We start from the raw sequence: 17,179 nt of genomic DNA, 5'->3' as shown, positions 1-17,179 counted from the left end.
GAGGCTCAGCATTTGTGCGGAGGAAGTACTCTCCCTCTCCCTGTGCACATGCTGGGCCATTTGCATTGGCCCTTTTGCCCCTTGCCTTCTCAACCTTGGAGGATCCCCTCAAATGTTCCCTCTTAGAAGTCCTCATCCTCCCCAGGGGAAACACACTGGTCCTCCCTTTATAGGGGCGCTTACCACATGGTTGAGCCCAAAGCCTGCCTGTCTCCCTACTAGACTTGAATTCCTGGGTCTCCCAGGACCTGGATCTGGGCACCTTCTCCTCCTCAGGGGCTGGCATGGGTCTTGCACAGAGCCAAATGAATGAATGAAGTTTGCAGGAGGGAAGGAGTGAATAAACGAATGGCTAGATGGGTGGGTGGGTAGGTGGATGGATGGGGGGCAGGTAGCTGGCTGGCCGGCTGGCTGGAGCGGTGGACTGACAGATGGCTCAATGGATGGATGGAAGAGTGGGTTGGGGGGTGGGTGGGTAAGTAGGATGGACGGATGGTTGAAGAGACGAATGGATTCCAGATCAGGTCAGGGGATGGAGGTCACCTAGCCAAGGAACTGTGGCCTTCCTTGGCTCTGACCTCTAGAATGGCCTCCCTCTCTTAGAATTCGATGTCCTCCCATAAGCTGGGACCCCTACAGGATACATAAAGAGAATTCTTGTAAATCCCTCTTCACATTTTAGGGATCCAGATGAGGCAGGAGTGGCTAAAACTTATTGAGCTCCCACTAGGTGCCCGACACTGGCTAGATGTTTCCATGGATGCAGTCTTCTTAAATGGAAATAGCATTAGTTTTGTGAAATAAGCCTATTATCCCTATTTCACAGCTAAGAAAACGGGTTTAGAGAAGCTAAGTGAATTGCCCAACATCACACAGCCCATGTCTAGCAAGGATGGCAATTTGAACTCAAAACCTCTTCCAGCAGCCAGGGCTGGAAATGCTGGAAATCAAATGACACTGAGGAGGGGCCCCTGGGTGGCTCAGTTGGTTAAGGGTCTGCCTTTGGCTCAGGTCATGATCCTGGGGTCCTGGGATGGAGCCATGCAAGGGACTCCCTGCTTAGTAGGGAGTCTGCTTCTCCATCTCCCCCTCTTCCTGCTCACTCTCTCTCTCTCAAATAAATAAAGTCTTTAAAAATATATATTAGAGGGGCACCTCTAATGGGTGCCTGATTGGATTATAGCCTCTGCCTTTGGCTCAGGTCATGATCCCAGAGTCGTGGGATGGAGCCCCACATTGGGCTCTCTGCTCCATAGGGAGCCTGCTTCCCCCTCTCTCTCTCTCTGCCTGTCTCTCTGCCTACTTGTGATCTCTCTCTTTGTCAAATAAATACATAAATAAAATCTTTAAATATATATATTTATATATATTAGAAATGACACTGAGGAGATAGGTAGGGATGGCAGGGAGTTGGCCCAGTCTTGCTCTAACCGGGGCTCTGAGTTCCCATTCGGGCTTGGCCCTCTGTTTTACTGGGAGATCTGGCTGAGCCCTTGTCCCTGTCTGGGTCTCAGTGTGCCTGTGTGGACTTGACATCCCTGGGGGTCCCTTCCAGGTGACTGATGCCAGAACCGAGATGGCTGTGAACCACTCCTGGCCCTCCCTGCAGGATGCTCCGGGACTCTCCCTAGGGCTGGAGGCCAAAGGACAGGGCCACCCACCAGGTAATGGTTAACTAGACCTGCACCCATCTATAAAGAGTGACCCCATCTTGCCAAGACACTGCAGGATGCAGTGGGTGAAGGTGCTTGGTGGGGTGGTGGGGGCCGCTGCCCTCTTGGGGCTGGGGATCATCCTGGGCCACTTCGCCATCCCTAAAGGGGCCAATGTCCCAGCGCCCAGCGTCTCCCAGGACCTGGACCTGGAGATCCTTGAGACCGTCATGCAGCAGCTGGAAGCCAGCAGGATCCGAGAGAACCTCAGGTGAGAGGGCTGGCTCCCCTCCCCGCCTGCTTGCCAGAGCCACCCCCCTCCCCCTGCATCTGCGTCTGCCCATGCCTCTGCCCACCCTACAGAGAGCTCTCCAGAGAGCCTCACTTGGCCTCCAGCCCCCGGGATGAGGCCCTGGTGCAGCTGCTGCTGCAGCGATGGCAGGACCCAGAGTCGGGCCTTGACGCAGCTGAGGCGCCCGCCTATGAAGTGCTGCTGTCCTTCCCCAGCCGGGAGCAGCCCAACCGTGTGGCCGTTGGTGAGGTGCCGCTCAGGCGGGGGGGGGGGGGGGGGGGGGCACCTGTGCGGGCGGGTCGGGGGGAGCTGCCAGGCCCAGTCCTGAGGCCTCCTCCCGTCCACAGTGAATCCCACCGGGAGCGTCGTGTTCTCCTGTCGCCAGAGCGAGCAGAACCTGACTGGGGAGCAGGTGGGGCCCGACGTGGTGCCCCCATATGCCGCCTACGCTCCCCCAGGAACCCCACAGGTGGGTCTGGGACATCCCCTCCACGCCCAGCGCCAGGCCCCCCCCTCCCCTCTGGCTCCAGCCCAGCTTCTCCCTTCCTGACCCGGGGCCCTCCCCCATACTCCATTACTGCTCCTTTACCATCACCGAGTCATTCTGCAAACCCTAGCGGCCCTTACTCAAGACCAGACCAGGGGTAACTCTGCTCCTGGGGGGCTTACAAGCTCTGACTGAGGAGGAAAATCGAATCCAATGTCATCACCCTGCCACGCAGCAGCCACGCTCTCCTGTCCTCACCCCCTCTTTCCTGGGGCGGGTTCTGAGAATCACCTCCTCTTGCTACCAGGGCCTCCTCGTCTATGCCAACCGCGGAACGGAAGAAGACTTTATGAATCTACAGACTCAGGGCATCAAACTGGAAGGCACCATTGCGCTGACCCGCTATGGGGGTGCAGGACGGGGGGCCAAGGTGAGCAGCCAGCGCCAGGGAACTGGGGGCTGGGAACAAGGCAGGGAACTGGGTGGGCCAGGAGCCAGCCCCTGACGGGATGGAGTGGTGTTGGGTGGTGCACCGAGCTCTGGGTTGGGACCGAAGCAGCGGGCTCCATTTCTACTGTTGGCACTCGTGATGTGCTGTGTGACCCTGGGGGCTTCCTCTTACCCCTCTGAGCCTTGGGAAATCAGTGGATCAGGCAAAGTGTTCACCTTCGTTATTCTGGAGTCCAAGTTTTCCTGCCAAGGAGTTCTGAATATTTAGCTTAAATCCCTCTGGTTGGTTGCCTCTCAGCCTGCATCTTTTCAACTAAAAATTTTGACTAATTATGTCATGTCTGTGGTTTTTTAAAATTTAGTTTAGTTTTTTTTTTTTTTTTAATTAAAAAAGGTATAGAGTGAGGGAAAAGACTAGGTACGGATTAGTGTTTGGTGACTTCAGAGTTTCAGGTTGGCAAGATGAGGAACTCAGTGGGTGGTGGCAGTGGCAGTATAGTAATGTAGTATGTCCTTCATCCCGCTGAACTTTGTGCTATAAAGTGGAGAGGGCAGTAAATTTTATTTTATCTGTAGTTGAAAGAGGTGCCCATAATAAAAGCTGCAAAAAAAAAAAAAAAAAAGAGGGAAGAGGCATGGTCTAATTATACAGATCACAGAATTTCCCTTTAAAAAAAAAAAGTCGAGTGGGAAAGTTCTCCTGCAATGCCATCCTCCAAAGAGGTAATCTGCTGATTTGTTTATTTGTTTTAGTTTTCGGGAGATCAACCCACAGTTTCTTTTGGAAGAGGTGCATATGAATATGATTTTTTATTTCCCCCTTCTTCTATAAAAGCAGCGTAGTAGGGGTGCCTGGGTGGCTCAGTGGGTTAAAGCCGCTGCCTTCAGCTCAGGTCGTGATCCCAGGGTTCTGGGATAGAGCCCCGCATAGGGCTCTCTGCTCAGTGGGGTGCCTGCTTCCTCCTCTCTCTCTGCCTGCCTCTCTGCCTACTTGTGATCTCTGTCTGTCAAATAAAAAAAAAAAAAAAAAAAGCAGCGTAGTATACCCACTGTTTCAAACAGTGCTTTTGTTTGTTTGTTTGTTTACCTTAATACCTCCTGGAGATCATTCTCAACTGGTACATAAATTGCGACCTTGTTCTTTTTCTTTTTCTGAGGTCCTGTTTTGTTTTTATGGTACTAAAACACGCCAGCATAAAATTAAATGGAATCAAATTATAAAATAAATCTCCAGTGTTTAATGCTGGCCCTTAAGCACCTTTACAGTGTTGGACAACTGTCGCCCCCATCCATTTCCAGAACTCTTGATCATTCCCAATGAAACTCTGTGCCCCTTAAACACTCAAGCTCCCCCCATTCCTCCCCAGCTCCGGGGAACCTCTCACTCATACGTTCTAGAAACGTATGAATTTGCCTGTTCTAGAAACCTCACATAAGAGGAATCCCGCACTATCTGTCTTTTTGTGTCTGGCTTCTCACCGATCGTCATGTTTTCAAGTCACATGGATGCAGAGCCCGAGCATCATTGCTTCCAAAGGCTGAATTATATTCTCTTGCACGCGGGGGGCCACTGGTTCGTCCACTCCTCCCAGTGGGCACTTGAGCCGATCTCCGCTAATGGCTCCTATGAACAGGGCCACTGTGCCCGTGGCCGCACCATACCCTGCTCCCCTAGGCAGCTGCCTGGCGGCCGCGGCTCAACACTCCATTTCTGTGCCCTCCACCCTGATCAGCATTGGCCCAGCTGTGCCCCTGGTCCATTGCTGCCACCAGCCGCACTGCAGTCAAGGACTGGTGCCAACATCCTCTTGCCTGTGGGAAGACAGATCTTCCACAGCAAGGAAGGAAGTGGGAAAGGGACCTGAGCCCGCCTCCCCCTTGCCCTAAACACAGTCTCATTCACCTCCCGCAGGCTGTGAACGCTGCCAAGTACGGGGTCGCTGGGGTGCTGGTGTACACGGACCCCGCAGACATCAACGACGGGCAGAGCTCTGCCAACGAGACCTTCCCAAACTCCTGGCGCCTGCCTCCGTCTGGGGTGGAGCGAGGCTCCTATTATGAGTATTTTGGGGATCCCCTGACTCCCTACCTTCCAGCCAATCCCTCTTCCTTTCGCCTGGATCCTGATGCTGCCCCTGGATTTCCTCCGATTCCCGCTCAACCCATTGGCTTCGACGATGCCAAAAGCCTTCTCTGGTAAGCTCTTGTGCCCGCCACCCCCGGGGGGGGACCCCTACCCACCCTCCAGTGGCCCCAACCATCGATGCCCACACCATTCACCTCCTCCCCAGTAACCTCCAGGGACCTGTGGCCCCAGCTGCCTGGCAGGGAGCACTGGGTTGTGACTACAGGTTGGGGCCCGGCTTCCGGTCTGATGGCGACTTCCCAGCAGACAGGTGAGCTGGGGCCCCTCCTCCTCACGGCTCCTCTCCTCTGCCTCCTCTCCCCTGGTCATGCTTCCCGGTCCACCTCAAGGCCTAGCCTTTCCCTTTCTTCTCTCTCCCAACGGTCCCCTGACTCCAGAACACCTACCTGTCCTGTCTTGGGGAAAGCCAGTGAAACAGCTGTGCGGCCCACAAGGCCCCGTGGAGTTTCACGCCCACTTCACCTCTGACCTCCACACTTCGGCCACCCCCTCTCTTGAACTACCAAGCTCATTCCCAAACCAAGACTTCCGCACTCACTGTTCCCTCTGCCTGGAACACCCTTCCCCATACTCCTGCCATTCCTGGCCAGCACTAACCTTCCCACCTGCCACCAGGTAACCTCTCAGGGGTGGACCCCTTAGTGTCCTCCCCATTTCCCTTCAGCCAGTTCTCCTCTGCAGTCGCTCAGTTCCTCAGGCTTCGTCTTGCTGGGGGAGGGGGGATGGGACATCCCACAAAGGCGGGGCTGTGTCTGTCTCAGTTACTGCCCAGTGCCTGCTAAATATCCAATAAGTACTTAACTGAATGAGTCCATGGAAAGAACTGGAATCAGAAGACTGGGGCTTGCTTCCTCTTTTTTTTTTTTTCCTGTAAATAGAGGACATTTTTTTTTTAATATTTTATTTATTTATTTGACACAGAGAGAGAGAAATCCCAAGTAGACAGGCAGGCAGAGAGAGAGGGGGAAGCAGTCTCCCGGCTGAGCAGAGAGCCCAATGCGGGGCTCGATCCCATGACCCTGAGACCATGACCTGAGCCAAAGGCAGAGGCTTAACCCAATGAGCCATCCAGGTGCCCTAGAGGACATTTAATATTAAGTGCTGATCAAACAGAACACAAGTGGAGAGTTCATAGGCGAGGGGTAGCTTGTGCAGGGGTGTGTGTGGGGGGGGAGGGGTTCTTGGAAAGTAGTCCCTGGAGTCTCCTGAGCAAAGAGGTCTGGACTTTGGGTATGATGTGCATCCAAGGCAACCAGTCCTTGGCCTAAGTTGGGGCCCCCCACAGGGTGTCTGTGGAGTCTCACCTTTTTTCCAGCTCCTTTGCTGGAATCCACACTCCCGGGATAGGGGACTTGGTCCTTGCGAGGGGTCCGGAGGGCGTCCAGGAAGCAGGCCAGGGTTGGGACTAGGGCTCAGGGCCCACTGCCCGAGGAGATGAGAACCCCTAGGGCTGTGCACCGTCTTTCCCTCTGCCCCCATTCCTTCCTCCAGGCTGGCCAAGAGCAGAGTGGCGGTGAGCAGGGCCCCCAGCCTCTACTGAGTCCCAGGGTCCTCAGAGGGTGGGGTGGAGGAAAGGTGGAGACAGGGTCTGGGCCACCAGCTGACACCACCAGTTTAAAACTGTACCTTAAGGGATGCCTGGGTCTTTGCTCAGTGGGGAGCCTGCTTCTCCCTCTGCCTGGGCTCAGCACTCTCCTTCTCTGACAAATAAATAAAATCTTAAAAACAAAAACAAAAATAAAAACAAAAACAAAACAACACCTGTAACTGAAGTGGGGGGGGGGGGCTTCCAGCCTGGGGTCAGGGTGGGAGCGAGGAGGAGGAGCTGGAGCGGGAGTGCGAAGCGGCCGAGGAAAAAGCGAACAAGAAGTTTTGGGTTTTGCTTCCGGCATAAGAACGATTTTGTTTTTGGATCCTGGTCTTAGGATTTACTGGGGGTGGTGGGAGGGGAAGGGAAGGATGGTGCGGAGGTCCTTGCTGCCTCTCTACTTACCTGCGGGCCAGAGACTTGGTGGTGTCCCTTTCTCGTTCTGGGTCTCAGTTTCCCCTGCATCGGGTTGGGAGCGGGAGTGGTCAGGGCCAAGCCTCTGGTCGCCCCCCGGGCTCCCCAAGCCAGGTGAACGTGAGTGTCCACAACCGCCGGGAGCTGCGGAACTCCTCCAACGTCCTGGGGATCATCCGCGGCGCTGTGGAGCCAGGTGAGTCCCTCGGGCTGGGCCCCGCCCCGGGCGTCTCTAGCCACGCCCCCTGCGCCCGGCCTGGCTGGCCCCGCCCACACTCCCCGGGGAATCTGAGTGTCCACTCCTCTCGCCAGACCGCTACGTGCTTTACGGAAACCACCGCGACAGCTGGGTACATGGGGCCGTGGACCCCAGCAGTGGCACTGCCGTCCTCCTGGAGCTCTCCCGAGTCCTGGGGACCCTGCTGAAGAAGGGTGAGGCAGCCCCGGTCTCTGGTCTAGGGACCGTCCCCGCAGGCGGTCACCTCCAGCCCGCGCCTCCCTACGCTCGCGGGAGTCCTGCCCCACCTCCTCTGTCTCCCGCTCCAGCGCTCACTTGTGCCAAGTTCGAGGGCCCCGGGGGCCGACCTGCATGGACGCCAGCCCTGGCCTAGCTCAAGTCGCCCGGTGGGATGTGGGGAACTCGTGCAGTGGTGAGGCCGGGTGCCGCCAGGAGCAAGGCGGTCCCCAGCCTCTGCTTTCAGGGAGCTTCAGCACAGTTGAGGCAGCGATAACAGACAGTCGCTAACAAATATGTCCCCTGTGCCTGCTGTATGCCAAGCCAGTTCCAGGCACAGCAGACTCCACAGTGAACACCCCAATTGCTGCATGCAAAGACGTCGCCGTAAGGAGGACTATCCAAGGGGCTTTCTGGGCACACGCCTGAGCTCAGGAACGCCTCCCTGTGGAAGTGGCAGTTTGGGGTGGGGTGGGGATCCAGGTGGAGGGCATAGCATGTGAAAAGGAGGGCCTGGACCAGGGGCCACCCAGCTGGGGAGTTTGGGGTTCAGTCCAAGGTTGGGGGGAAGATGGCATGGGATTTTTTTTTTAAGATTTTAAATAATATATTTATTTATTTATTTGAGAGAGAGAGAACGCACAAGTGGGCGGGTGTGGGGGGATATGGGAAGGAGCAGAGGCAGAGAGGCAGAGGGAGAGGGAGAAGCAGGCTCCACGCTGAGCAGGGAGCCCCATGCGGGACTCAATCCCAGGATCCTGAGATCGTGACCTGAGCTGAAGGCAGACGCCCAAATGACTGAGCCACCCACATGCCCTTAACCATGTTTAAGTGTACAGATCAGTGGCATTAAGTATATTCCGTGTTGTACACCCATCACCACTATTCATCTCTAGAACTTTTCATCACCATTCTAAAGTTCTAACTATATAATTTGAATTGGTACCAACTGAATCTCATACAAAAGCTCACTCCTATAGAGCTCTGTCCTTCCCAGTTACGGTACTGATGTCACAAATTACATCTTTATGCATGTGTCCCCCTTCACATTGATTTTGAGGTGCCTAAGAGACATTCCTGGGGGGAGGGCAAGCAGGCAGTTGAAGGTGCCGATCTCCAAGCTCAGAAAAGAGACTCCAGACATCCACTGAGGAGTTCCTGGCATCCATGACTGGTAAAACCACAGGTGTGGTTGAGATCAACTGATAGCGGAGGGAGGGGCTTGTGGAGAGAGACTGGGAGTGTGGCTTTACTCCCTTTGGTAGTGTTGGAATTTCTGTCTCTGTTCAAGTGTTTAATTTAAAAAAAATATATTATTTATTTATTAATTTATTTGACAGAGAGAGAGCACAAGCAGGTGGACTAGTAGAGAGTGGGAGGGGGAAAAGCAGACTCCCTGCTGAGCAAGGAGCTGGATGCAGGGGCTCCATCCCAGGGCCCTGGGATCATGACATGAGCCAAAGGCAGTCGCTTAACTAATTGAGTCACCCAGGCGCCCCACAAGTATTTTATTTTGAAATAATTTCAGACTTACATGAGACTTGCCAAAACAGTACAAAGGAGCCTTGGACACCATTCACCCAGATACTCCTGATACTAAGATTTTACCATGTTAGCTCTTTCTCTCTCTGTTGTTTTCTGGAGTGTTTGAAAGTTGCAGAAACGCGGCACCTTTACCCACAAACATATCATGGTGTATTTCCTAAAAATAAGGACATTTTCTTTCAGGGCCACAATATAATGATCAGAATCAGCAAAAGAACAATGTTGCTACCTGTTCTTATGATGACCTTTAAAGAGCAAAAGAAATTTCTGACCCAAGGTGTCAATGCAGGGTCCCACATTGTATGTGTGGTAGTGACACGTGTCATCTGTAAGAGTTCCATAATTCTTTTATGATCCTCATGTTACTTTGTTGAGGGTTCCTTAATTTGGATTCATCTGATTAGAGTCAGGTTATACATTTTGGGCAGGAAAGAGTGTGAGAATTAGTCATGGCAAGCACATAATCCTTTTATATTTTAACGATTTGGATTTAAAATAAAAAGCTGAGAGGGGCGCCTGGGTGGCTCAGTTGGTTAAGCATCCAACACTTGATCTCAGCTCAGGTCTAGAACTCAGGGTTGTGGGTTCAAGCCCCAAGTTGGGCTCTGCATTGGGTTCCACGCTGGGCATGGAGTCTACTTAAAAAGATAAAATTAAAACAGAAAGCTGAGAAAGGATCAAAGGGCACTGAGATGGAGCTCAAGATGGAAGCACACACAGGGACGTGTGGTGCTGTAGGCTGCCAGGGGCTGTGGGAGGCAGGGTTGCCAATTCCTTAAGCCCCTGGACTCTGGAGCCAGACCCTGGACTTGAACCCTGACTTCATGCCTACCAGCTGTGTTACGCTGGGCAAGTCATTTAACTTTTGTGTGGCTCAGTTTCATCTGCAAAATGGAGACAGTAAGCCTCTGTCCCTTAAGTCCCTAAGGAGAGCCTCACTTTATTATCACCGAGTGAAGGTTGCAGGAGAGTTTGGCACGGGGTGCCGGAAGGAGACAGTGGGGGATGGAGTGTCCGGAGGTCTCTACTCCCCTCTAAGGAAGGGGGAGGCAGGGCATTCTGGCAGAAGGGACCACCTGGGATTGGCACAGAGGGCAGTGTTGGGGCAGGGTTCCAGCCCTCGAGGGAGCCTGGGAGAAGGGGACGGAAACTCGAAGGATGGCCTGGAGAGGCCGGGGGACCTAGACCTCTTGTCACTGGCTGCCCCGCCACGGCCGGCCCTTCCTCCTCTCCGCGTCCCCGGCGTTCCCCCCAAGTCACCCCGAAGATCCGGCGACCCTGTCCTCCAGCCCTTTATCCCGCTCCCCAGGAACCTGGCGTCCCCGCAGATCTATAGTGTTCGCGAGCTGGGGCGCAGAGGAGTTTGGGCTCATTGGCTCCACAGAATTCACCGAGGTGAGTGAGCCCGGCGAGGCGGGCGGTGGCCGGGTTCCCGAGGCGGAGGCTGGCCGGGCTCACGTGGGCTCCCAAACCGCAGGAATTCTTCAGCAAGCTGCAGGAGCGCACCGTGGCCTACATCAACGTGGACATCTCGGTGTTTGGTATGGGGGCCGGCGGCTGGGCTGACGGGGACAGGGAGAACAAGGGGCGGCGGCCCGAATAGTCTTTCTGCGGTCTGCCCACAGCCAATGCCACTTTGAGGGCGCAGGGGACGCCCCCGGTCCAGAGCGTCATCTTTGCTGCGGCCAAACAGGTGAAAGGGGCGGGGCAGGGAGGAGGGCAGGGCGGGTGGGGCGGGCGGGGCTGGAGCCGGTCCTGATCGCAGGGGCCTGGCGGGGATACTGAGGCCGGGGACAGGCCTTGTGGGACCCTCAGGCCTGTGCTTAGGATGGATACTCGGGTGGGCCCGGCGGAGGGCCACCTGTTGGGCCTGGGGAGGGGCCGGCCCCAGACTAGGTTCCCCTCTGGTTCAGATCCCCGCACCAAGCCCGGTTGGCCTCAGCATCTACGACAACTGGATCCGGTATTCCAACCGTAGCAGCCCAGCCTACGGCGTGGTTCCCAGGTGAGCCCAGGGCCAGGACAGGGGCCCCAGGTGGGCAGCCTGGCCCAGTACCCTCCAGCCCAACCGACTTTCTTTTCACAGCCTGAGCTCTCTGGGCGCTGGCAGCGACTATGCACCTTTCATTCACTTCCTGGGCATCTCCTCCATGGACATCGCTTACACCTATGACCTGGTGAGTGCGTACCCCTCTGTCCCCCAGCTCGGTATGTTGCTCCCCCAGCCCCTTCCTCTCTTAGAGCCTCTCTAGTGCAGCCGAGTCTGGCTCACTCACTCAGTAGCTTAAGAAACTTAGCCTCTCTGAGCATCTGTTTACGCTCGCCTATGTTATTTTATCCAATTTAAGCTACTACTGATTTTAAGATGCAACACTGTGGTATGCACCATTGGCGGAGTTGGGGGGCGCAGGGACACACTGCCAGTTAGTTGTAGGATGACATTGACTTGAAAAGCATCCTGGCTTTTCAGCTCTTCAAGGAGCTTGCAACTCTTGATCTTGGGGTCATGAGTTCAAGCCCCACGTTGGATGTAGAGGTTACTTAAAAAAATAAAATCTTAGGGCGCCTGCGTGGCTCAGTCATTAACCTTCAGGTCGTGATCCCGGGGTCCTGGGATTGAGTTCCACATCAGGCCCCTGCTCAGCGGAAAGTCTGCTCCTTCCCTCTCCCACTTCCCCTGCTCGTGTTCTCTCTCACTGTCTTTCTCTGTCAAATAAATAAATAAAATCTTAAAATATATATATAATAAAATCTTAAAACTAAAGAGGCATCCTGATTCAAGATCTTAAAAAATGAAAACATGTTTACCCCAGAATAATTAAAGAACGGTATGAAACTGTGGAAGGCCACGGGAAGGCTTGAGACGAGAACCAGGCCCTGGTCCAGGCCCTGACCTGTGCCTCCTTGAAAGGCCGAATAGCTGAACAAAAGGCTTAGGTCGATAAAGTCAAGTAGCACTGAGAAAGGGTCTGCTCGCCTACGTGACTTCCCACACATTTGCTAGTCAGATAGAAACGATTTGGCTGGGGTCAGAAATTCTTGGCTGGTCCTTGCAAGGGCTATAGACTACACCGTTTTTTTTGTTGTTGTTGTTTATTTTTTATTTTTTATTTTTTTTAAATAAACATATATTTTTATCCCCAGGGGTATAGGTCTGTGAATCGCCAGGTTTACACACTTCACAGCACTCAAGAAAGCACATACCCTCCCCAATGTCCATAATCCCACCCCCTTCGCCAAACCCCCTCCCCCCAGCAACCCTCAGTTTGTTTCGTGAGATTAAGAGTCACTTACGGTTTGTACACCGTTTTTAAGACTGTGCTGTGCTTACACAAACTATGTCTTGAGTGGCCTTGAAGTCAGTACATCTGGCGCTAGAGGGTCTGCTATTGGTGCTTGGGAAATAGATAATAGGAAAGCTTGAAGGATTTTCTGTGCATGTTGCAAACTCTTTAGTAATCAGCTAAAAATAAATACTTTCTTATGATTGTTTCTGTTAGCTCTATAATGCCTCACAGCCTTGGATAAAATCGGCACTGTTGGACATCCTCCTCCGCGCTCCTCCTGTCCCCATCTCTTTGTCTCTTAATTTCTTTTCACCATCCTCTTACCCTCTCGACCCTGGTCGATGTGTCGCACCGGCCGCGACGTGAACAGGGATGGATTGGTAGCACTGGTGTGCGGGGATCAAAGAAGGTGAGGCATACGGAGTGCCCAGCTGTGTCTCCCTGCCTGATGCTCCAAAAGCTTCTCCCCCTCATGGCCCTACCGCTCCTGGGTGGTAGAGTTGGGATTGGAATCCTCTGATTTGAGTCCCGAGCTTTCTCCTTCATATGAAATAGGAAACTGGCAGCGGACTCAGCTGGGCCACTATTAGCTGTGAGGTCAGGCAGGTAATGTAATCTCAGCCCTCAGTTTCCTCCTCTTTAAGTGGAATTCTAGAACCCACCTCGTGGCTGTAGCGATGATTTGAGATAATATCCTTCTGCTGTAGCTCACTGTTGGTACATGCCCCTCTCTTCTCATCCCAAGCCTGTCACCTTGGCATTGTTCCCCTAGAGCAAGACGTCAGCCAGGATCTACCCCACTTACCACACAGCCTTCGACACCTTTGGTTACGTGGACAAATTTGTGGACCCTGGTGAGGAGGGGGCAGGCAAGGGGAATCCTGAGGTTGGGGGAGGAGGGACTGAAGACTGAGCCCTGGCCTGGTCACCCTCCCCGCAGGCTTCAGCAGCCACCAGGCTGTGGCCCGGACAGCAGGGAGCGTGCTTCTTAGGCTCAGCGACAGCCTCTTCCTTCCTCTGAATGTCAGTGACTATGGAGAGACCCTCCGAAGTTTTCTGCAGGCTGCACAGCAGCACCTGGGGGGCCTACTGGAGCAGCACAGCATCAGCCTGGGTATGGAGCCCCCTTGACATGGAGGTGTGGGGAGCGCTCTGCCCTCCAGGGCTAAGATGCTGGCTGTTCCCCACAGGCCGTCTGGTGACTGCAGTGGAGAAATTTGAGGCCGCAGCCGAGGCCTTGGAGCAGCACCAATCCGCGCTGCAGAAAGGCTCCCCTGAGTGAGCGAGGGCACTAAGCAGGTGTCTGGGAGGGCGGCATCGGGGCCAGGAGGCAGGCTGCCCACTGGGCTGCTGGTTCCGGGGTGACAAAGGTCCCGCCGCTTCCAGCCCCCTGCAGGTCCGGATGCTCAACGACCAGCTGATGCTTTTGGAGCGGACCTTCCTAAACCCGCGAGCCTTCCCAGAGGAACGCTACTACAGGTGAGCCTGTTCCAAAGCTCTTGGGAAGTACAGTGGGGGGAGGCTGGGCAGGGGCAGCCACTGGAGGGAGGAGCTAAGAGATTTCCTGGTCTTTAGAGCACAGCCCAGCCCCTTCAAACAGTTGGGGAATTGGGCTCAAAGGATGGGCGCAAACCCATCTAGGTCACCTTGGGACTATAAGTGGTCTCTCACCACCACTGCTTTAAGGGTCCCAGATTTCAGAGGCAGTGGGGAGGCGCCTCTGTGCCTTGCTATATACAGATGAGCCCGTTCCAGGCTGAAGCCCCTCTCTTTCCTGGTCCCTGAGTGACTATGCTTCCCCCATCTCTCCCGTCAGCCATGTGCTCTGGGCACCCCGCACCAGCTCCGTAGCCACATTCCCTGGCCTGGCCAATGCCTGCTCCAGGGCCATGAACACCAGCCTTGGATCGGAAGCCTGGGCTGAAGTGCGGAGGCAGCTCAGCATCTTGGTGGTGGCCCTGGAGGGTGCAGCGGCCACCCTAAGGCCTGTGGCTGACCTCTGACCCCAGCTCCTCACGGCCTTCAACCTGACGTTCTCCCACTCCAGTTTTCTTTGAGTGTGTCCCAGTCTTCCTTGATGCCAACCTGAGGCCAATCACGGGACCCTATCAAGCTTCTGAGACAACAGCTTAGGGTCCCACCAGTTGGGGACACCGGAGGGGAATGAGATGCTTTCCTCAGGGTATACCCCTACCCTGTCTCAACTCCTCCCTGCCCTCCCCCAAATCAACCAAGCAGAGTTATTGCTCCTACAAAACAAATAAAACACTTTTATTGTGTAGGAACTATGAAAAAAGAAACCTGAGGGCTCAGAGCCAGTCCTGGGCTCTGGAAGAGTGTCCGGCTCCTCCTCATGCGGGGGACTTGGGTCTGTCCACACCCTCCTCTTCCTCCTCAGCCATGACCACCTCCTCCAGGGTGCGCCCTGCAAGTTTGCTCCCCACCAACACTTGGCAGGTGCCAGCAGGTGGCAGCCCTTCCTCAGTGTAGCGACCTCTGAGAAACACAACTCTTTCCTGTCCATCCAAGGGCAGTCCGTGGGCCTGGCACAGGTCCCGCGCCTCTTCGGGCCCATCCAGGGCCAGGAGGTGGACCATGAAGGCCAGAGGCAAGGTCTGGCCTTTGGGGGTGCTCAGGGCACGAGCGAGGCGGGCCAGGGCTCCCCGGCGAGCACGGCCTACGTGACACCGGATAGCGCAGCTCTGCAGGTAAGGCAGGACGCGGAGCAGGCGGAACAGGCGGGCGGTGTTGCCTTCGCGAAAGGCCGAGTCCACAGCCAGGGCCCGGCGCAGGGCCGGGCAGGAACGAAGGGCGTCAGGCAGCTGCAGGACCTCATGCAGGGCCTCCACGGAGCCTGTAAGGGCGGAAGCCAGGGTGAGGAGAACTTGTCTTTCCCATACCGGGCCCCCCTCCATCCCGTCCCGTTAGGCCTCCCTCCCAAAGGCTCGGTCCTCAGCCCCGCCCACCTCCCCGCCTACCGCCAAGCGCACCTCCGACCTTGGCCCGCCTGCTTTCCACTTTGGCCGCGCCCCTCCCCTGGGCCAAGCTCACCTTCCCGCGGGCTTTTTTTCATCAGCCCCCTCCAGAGCCTTATCTGAATGTGTTGCCAGAGCCCCTTCAGTCCGGATCCTCGTAACGAAGGGAGGCATTGTTTTTGGATGAGGGAGACAGGCCCAGATAAGTTCACGACTTGCCCGAGGGCTGTCTCAGAGTTCCAATGTAGCAGAATTTGACACAACAAAACCCAAGTTTCCTGACTTCAAATCCACAGCCCTTTCTCCAATTGCCCTAAAAAGCTGGCTCAGGTGTCCACCCGGTTAAGGCCTTTTCTTTAGAGGACATTCTGCCTCTGCTTCCCCTGCAGGAGAATCATGGACACTGGAACCTTGGACCACTTTTGTAAACTGAGGCTTCTGACCCATTAGTGGGGTTTGAAACCAAGAGCATTTTATTACAATTAAATACAACAGAATTTATTAGAATGCACCGTCCGTTCATGGGAAGGATCTAATGTTTTGAAACTTGTGTGTCACCACGTGAGGGTTCAGTGGATCCTGTGCATTGACTTGACACACATTTAGAAGGCAGGGGTGGGGAGGGAGCTAAAGGTGAGATTGCAAAGCTTCTCTTTCCTTCCCCGGCCTCCACTGTCCCCACGGAGGCACCACCTCTACCCCGTACCGCCGCGGAGACCCCGACTCACCCAGATTATAGAGCAGAAAGAGACCCTGGAAGGCGGCCTGGCGGGGATGCGGCCCGGCACCCTGCGCGTAGCAGCGCCGCAGGGAACCGAAGCCCTCCTGCACCTGGGCCTGCAGCAGCACCGGGTCCGCCGGCCCGCGCGCCCCGTCCGGCCCCAGCCGCGCCGCCACGGCCAGCAGCACGGCCAGCGCGGCCTCCAGCACCGCCGCCGCCTCGGCGTCGCCCGCGCCCTGCAGGGCCAGGTCCAGCCGTACGGCGCGCAGCCGGTCCGCCACGAAGCTGGCCACCTCGGCGCAGGATGCGTCGGCGCGCTCGGCCACCTCGCCGGCCAGGTAGCGCACGGTGGCCAGCAGCACGGACGGCGGACGCAGCTGGCTCGGCGGGGGCCGCGCCTTGCCGGCGGCCGGCCGCTGGTACTCCTTCACGGCGCGCTGCGGGTCCGCGCGGGGCGGGTCGCTACCGCACCCCGGCGCCACCTCGAAGCGGTGGAGGCGGCGCTCCTTTTCGCGCTCGGCGCGCTCGGCGGCCGGACACATGTCTGGGCAGGTGCCCATGGGCAGCTCGCAGCCGGCCATGGCGGCGCTGAGGGGAAAGGATAGGGTCTCAACATCCCGGAGACGACGGCGGCCGCTCGCCCCGTTCTACGCGAAGGCAGGCGGAGGGCGGCCGGAGCTCGAGCGCCGGGGCGGGCGGATCCCAGCTGGGCCCCGCCTACCCGCCCTACCCGGCTCCCGCCGTCCTCTCACCGAGTCTTGTCTCCTCCCACAAGGCCTGGAGTAGGCCTCCCGAGACACACTGCGTTGTAGTTCAGCGCCGCCACTTCCGACTCAAGCGCGGCCAAAGCGCCCAGGATGCACCGCACCCAGCCCAGCCCACTCCCATGATGCACCAACCTGTAGTCCCTTCCGCAACCAATCGCTTTGCCGGAGAGGCGGGGAAAGCCGTGGAGCCACGCCCTCCGGGCTTCAGCTAGCCAAACCGTGAAACCTCGCGCTTAGCTTTTGGGCACCTCCCAAGATGGGTAACCCCAGTTTCGGTTCCTCTTCGTCATCCCCTTCACCCAGTAACCTGGCTCAATGGGCCTCACTGTCATTTTCTACTCGTTTCCCTGGAGACTGTTCTCCCCATTTTCTAGATCAGGGGTCAGCAGACTTTTCCTGCA

At 55.9% G+C, this 17,179-nt stretch overlaps 2 protein-coding genes and 1 long non-coding RNA gene across 3 annotated transcripts; 1 reads left to right on the top strand and 2 right to left on the bottom strand.

The window, feature by feature from the left end:
• The first annotated feature begins 1,699 nt into the window (after positions 1 to 1,699).
• NAALADL1 (N-acetylated alpha-linked acidic dipeptidase like 1) lies at positions 1,700 to 14,596 on the top strand. Its single transcript, XM_059146746.1, has 18 exons — positions 1,700 to 1,923; positions 2,016 to 2,188; positions 2,292 to 2,413; positions 2,739 to 2,861; positions 4,794 to 5,077; positions 5,173 to 5,277; positions 7,140 to 7,225; positions 7,342 to 7,461; positions 10,338 to 10,423; positions 10,506 to 10,569; positions 10,654 to 10,721; positions 10,942 to 11,033; positions 11,115 to 11,205; positions 13,088 to 13,169; positions 13,256 to 13,429; positions 13,506 to 13,593; positions 13,702 to 13,794; positions 14,132 to 14,596. The coding sequence occupies exons 1-18, from the start codon at positions 1,730 to 1,732 to the stop codon at positions 14,316 to 14,318; spliced, it is 2,232 nt and encodes a 743-aa protein (XP_059002729.1). The 5' UTR covers positions 1,700 to 1,729; the 3' UTR covers positions 14,319 to 14,596.
• On the bottom strand, positions 6,331 to 7,349 carry LOC131815124 (uncharacterized). Its single transcript, XR_009347568.1, has 2 exons — positions 7,021 to 7,349; positions 6,331 to 6,745 (listed from the first exon to the last, which is right to left on the bottom strand). It is a non-coding gene; the product is annotated as an uncharacterized LOC131815124 (long non-coding RNA).
• On the bottom strand, positions 14,556 to 16,868 carry SAC3D1 (SAC3 domain containing 1). Its single transcript, XM_059146776.1, has 3 exons — positions 16,764 to 16,868; positions 16,019 to 16,599; positions 14,556 to 15,169 (listed from the first exon to the last, which is right to left on the bottom strand). Exons 2-3 carry the CDS (start codon positions 16,590 to 16,592, stop codon positions 14,667 to 14,669), a joined length of 1,077 nt encoding a protein of 358 aa, XP_059002759.1. The 5' UTR covers positions 16,593 to 16,599; positions 16,764 to 16,868; the 3' UTR covers positions 14,556 to 14,666.
• Between the last annotated feature and the right edge of the window lie 311 nt (positions 16,869 to 17,179).

This window comes from Mustela lutreola, chromosome 1 (assembly GCF_030435805.1).
Source record: "Mustela lutreola isolate mMusLut2 chromosome 1, mMusLut2.pri, whole genome shotgun sequence".
Classification (NCBI taxonomy): Eukaryota; Metazoa; Chordata; class Mammalia; order Carnivora; family Mustelidae; genus Mustela; species Mustela lutreola.
The sequence above is the reverse complement of the archived record's forward strand: the minus strand, read 5'-3'. Positions and strand labels throughout refer to the sequence as shown.

Coding starts and splice junctions, on each gene's coding strand:
- NAALADL1 (XM_059146746.1), top strand. CDS start 1,730: ATGCAGTGGGTGAAGGTGCTTGGTGGGGTGGTGGGGGCCGCTGCCCTC. Junction 2,414..2,738: donor CTCCCCCAGGAACCCCACAG/GTGGGTCTGGGA, acceptor TCTTGCTACCAG/GGCCTCCTCGTCTATGCCAA. Junction 13,170..13,255: donor GGACAAATTTGTGGACCCTG/GTGAGGAGGGGG, acceptor CCCTCCCCGCAG/GCTTCAGCAGCCACCAGGCT.
- SAC3D1 (XM_059146776.1), bottom strand. CDS start 16,592: ATGGCCGGCTGCGAGCTGCCCATGGGCACCTGCCCAGACATGTGTCCG. Junction 15,170..16,018: donor CTTTCTGCTCTATAATCTGG/GTGAGTCGGGGT, acceptor CCGCCCTTACAG/GCTCCGTGGAGGCCCTGCAT.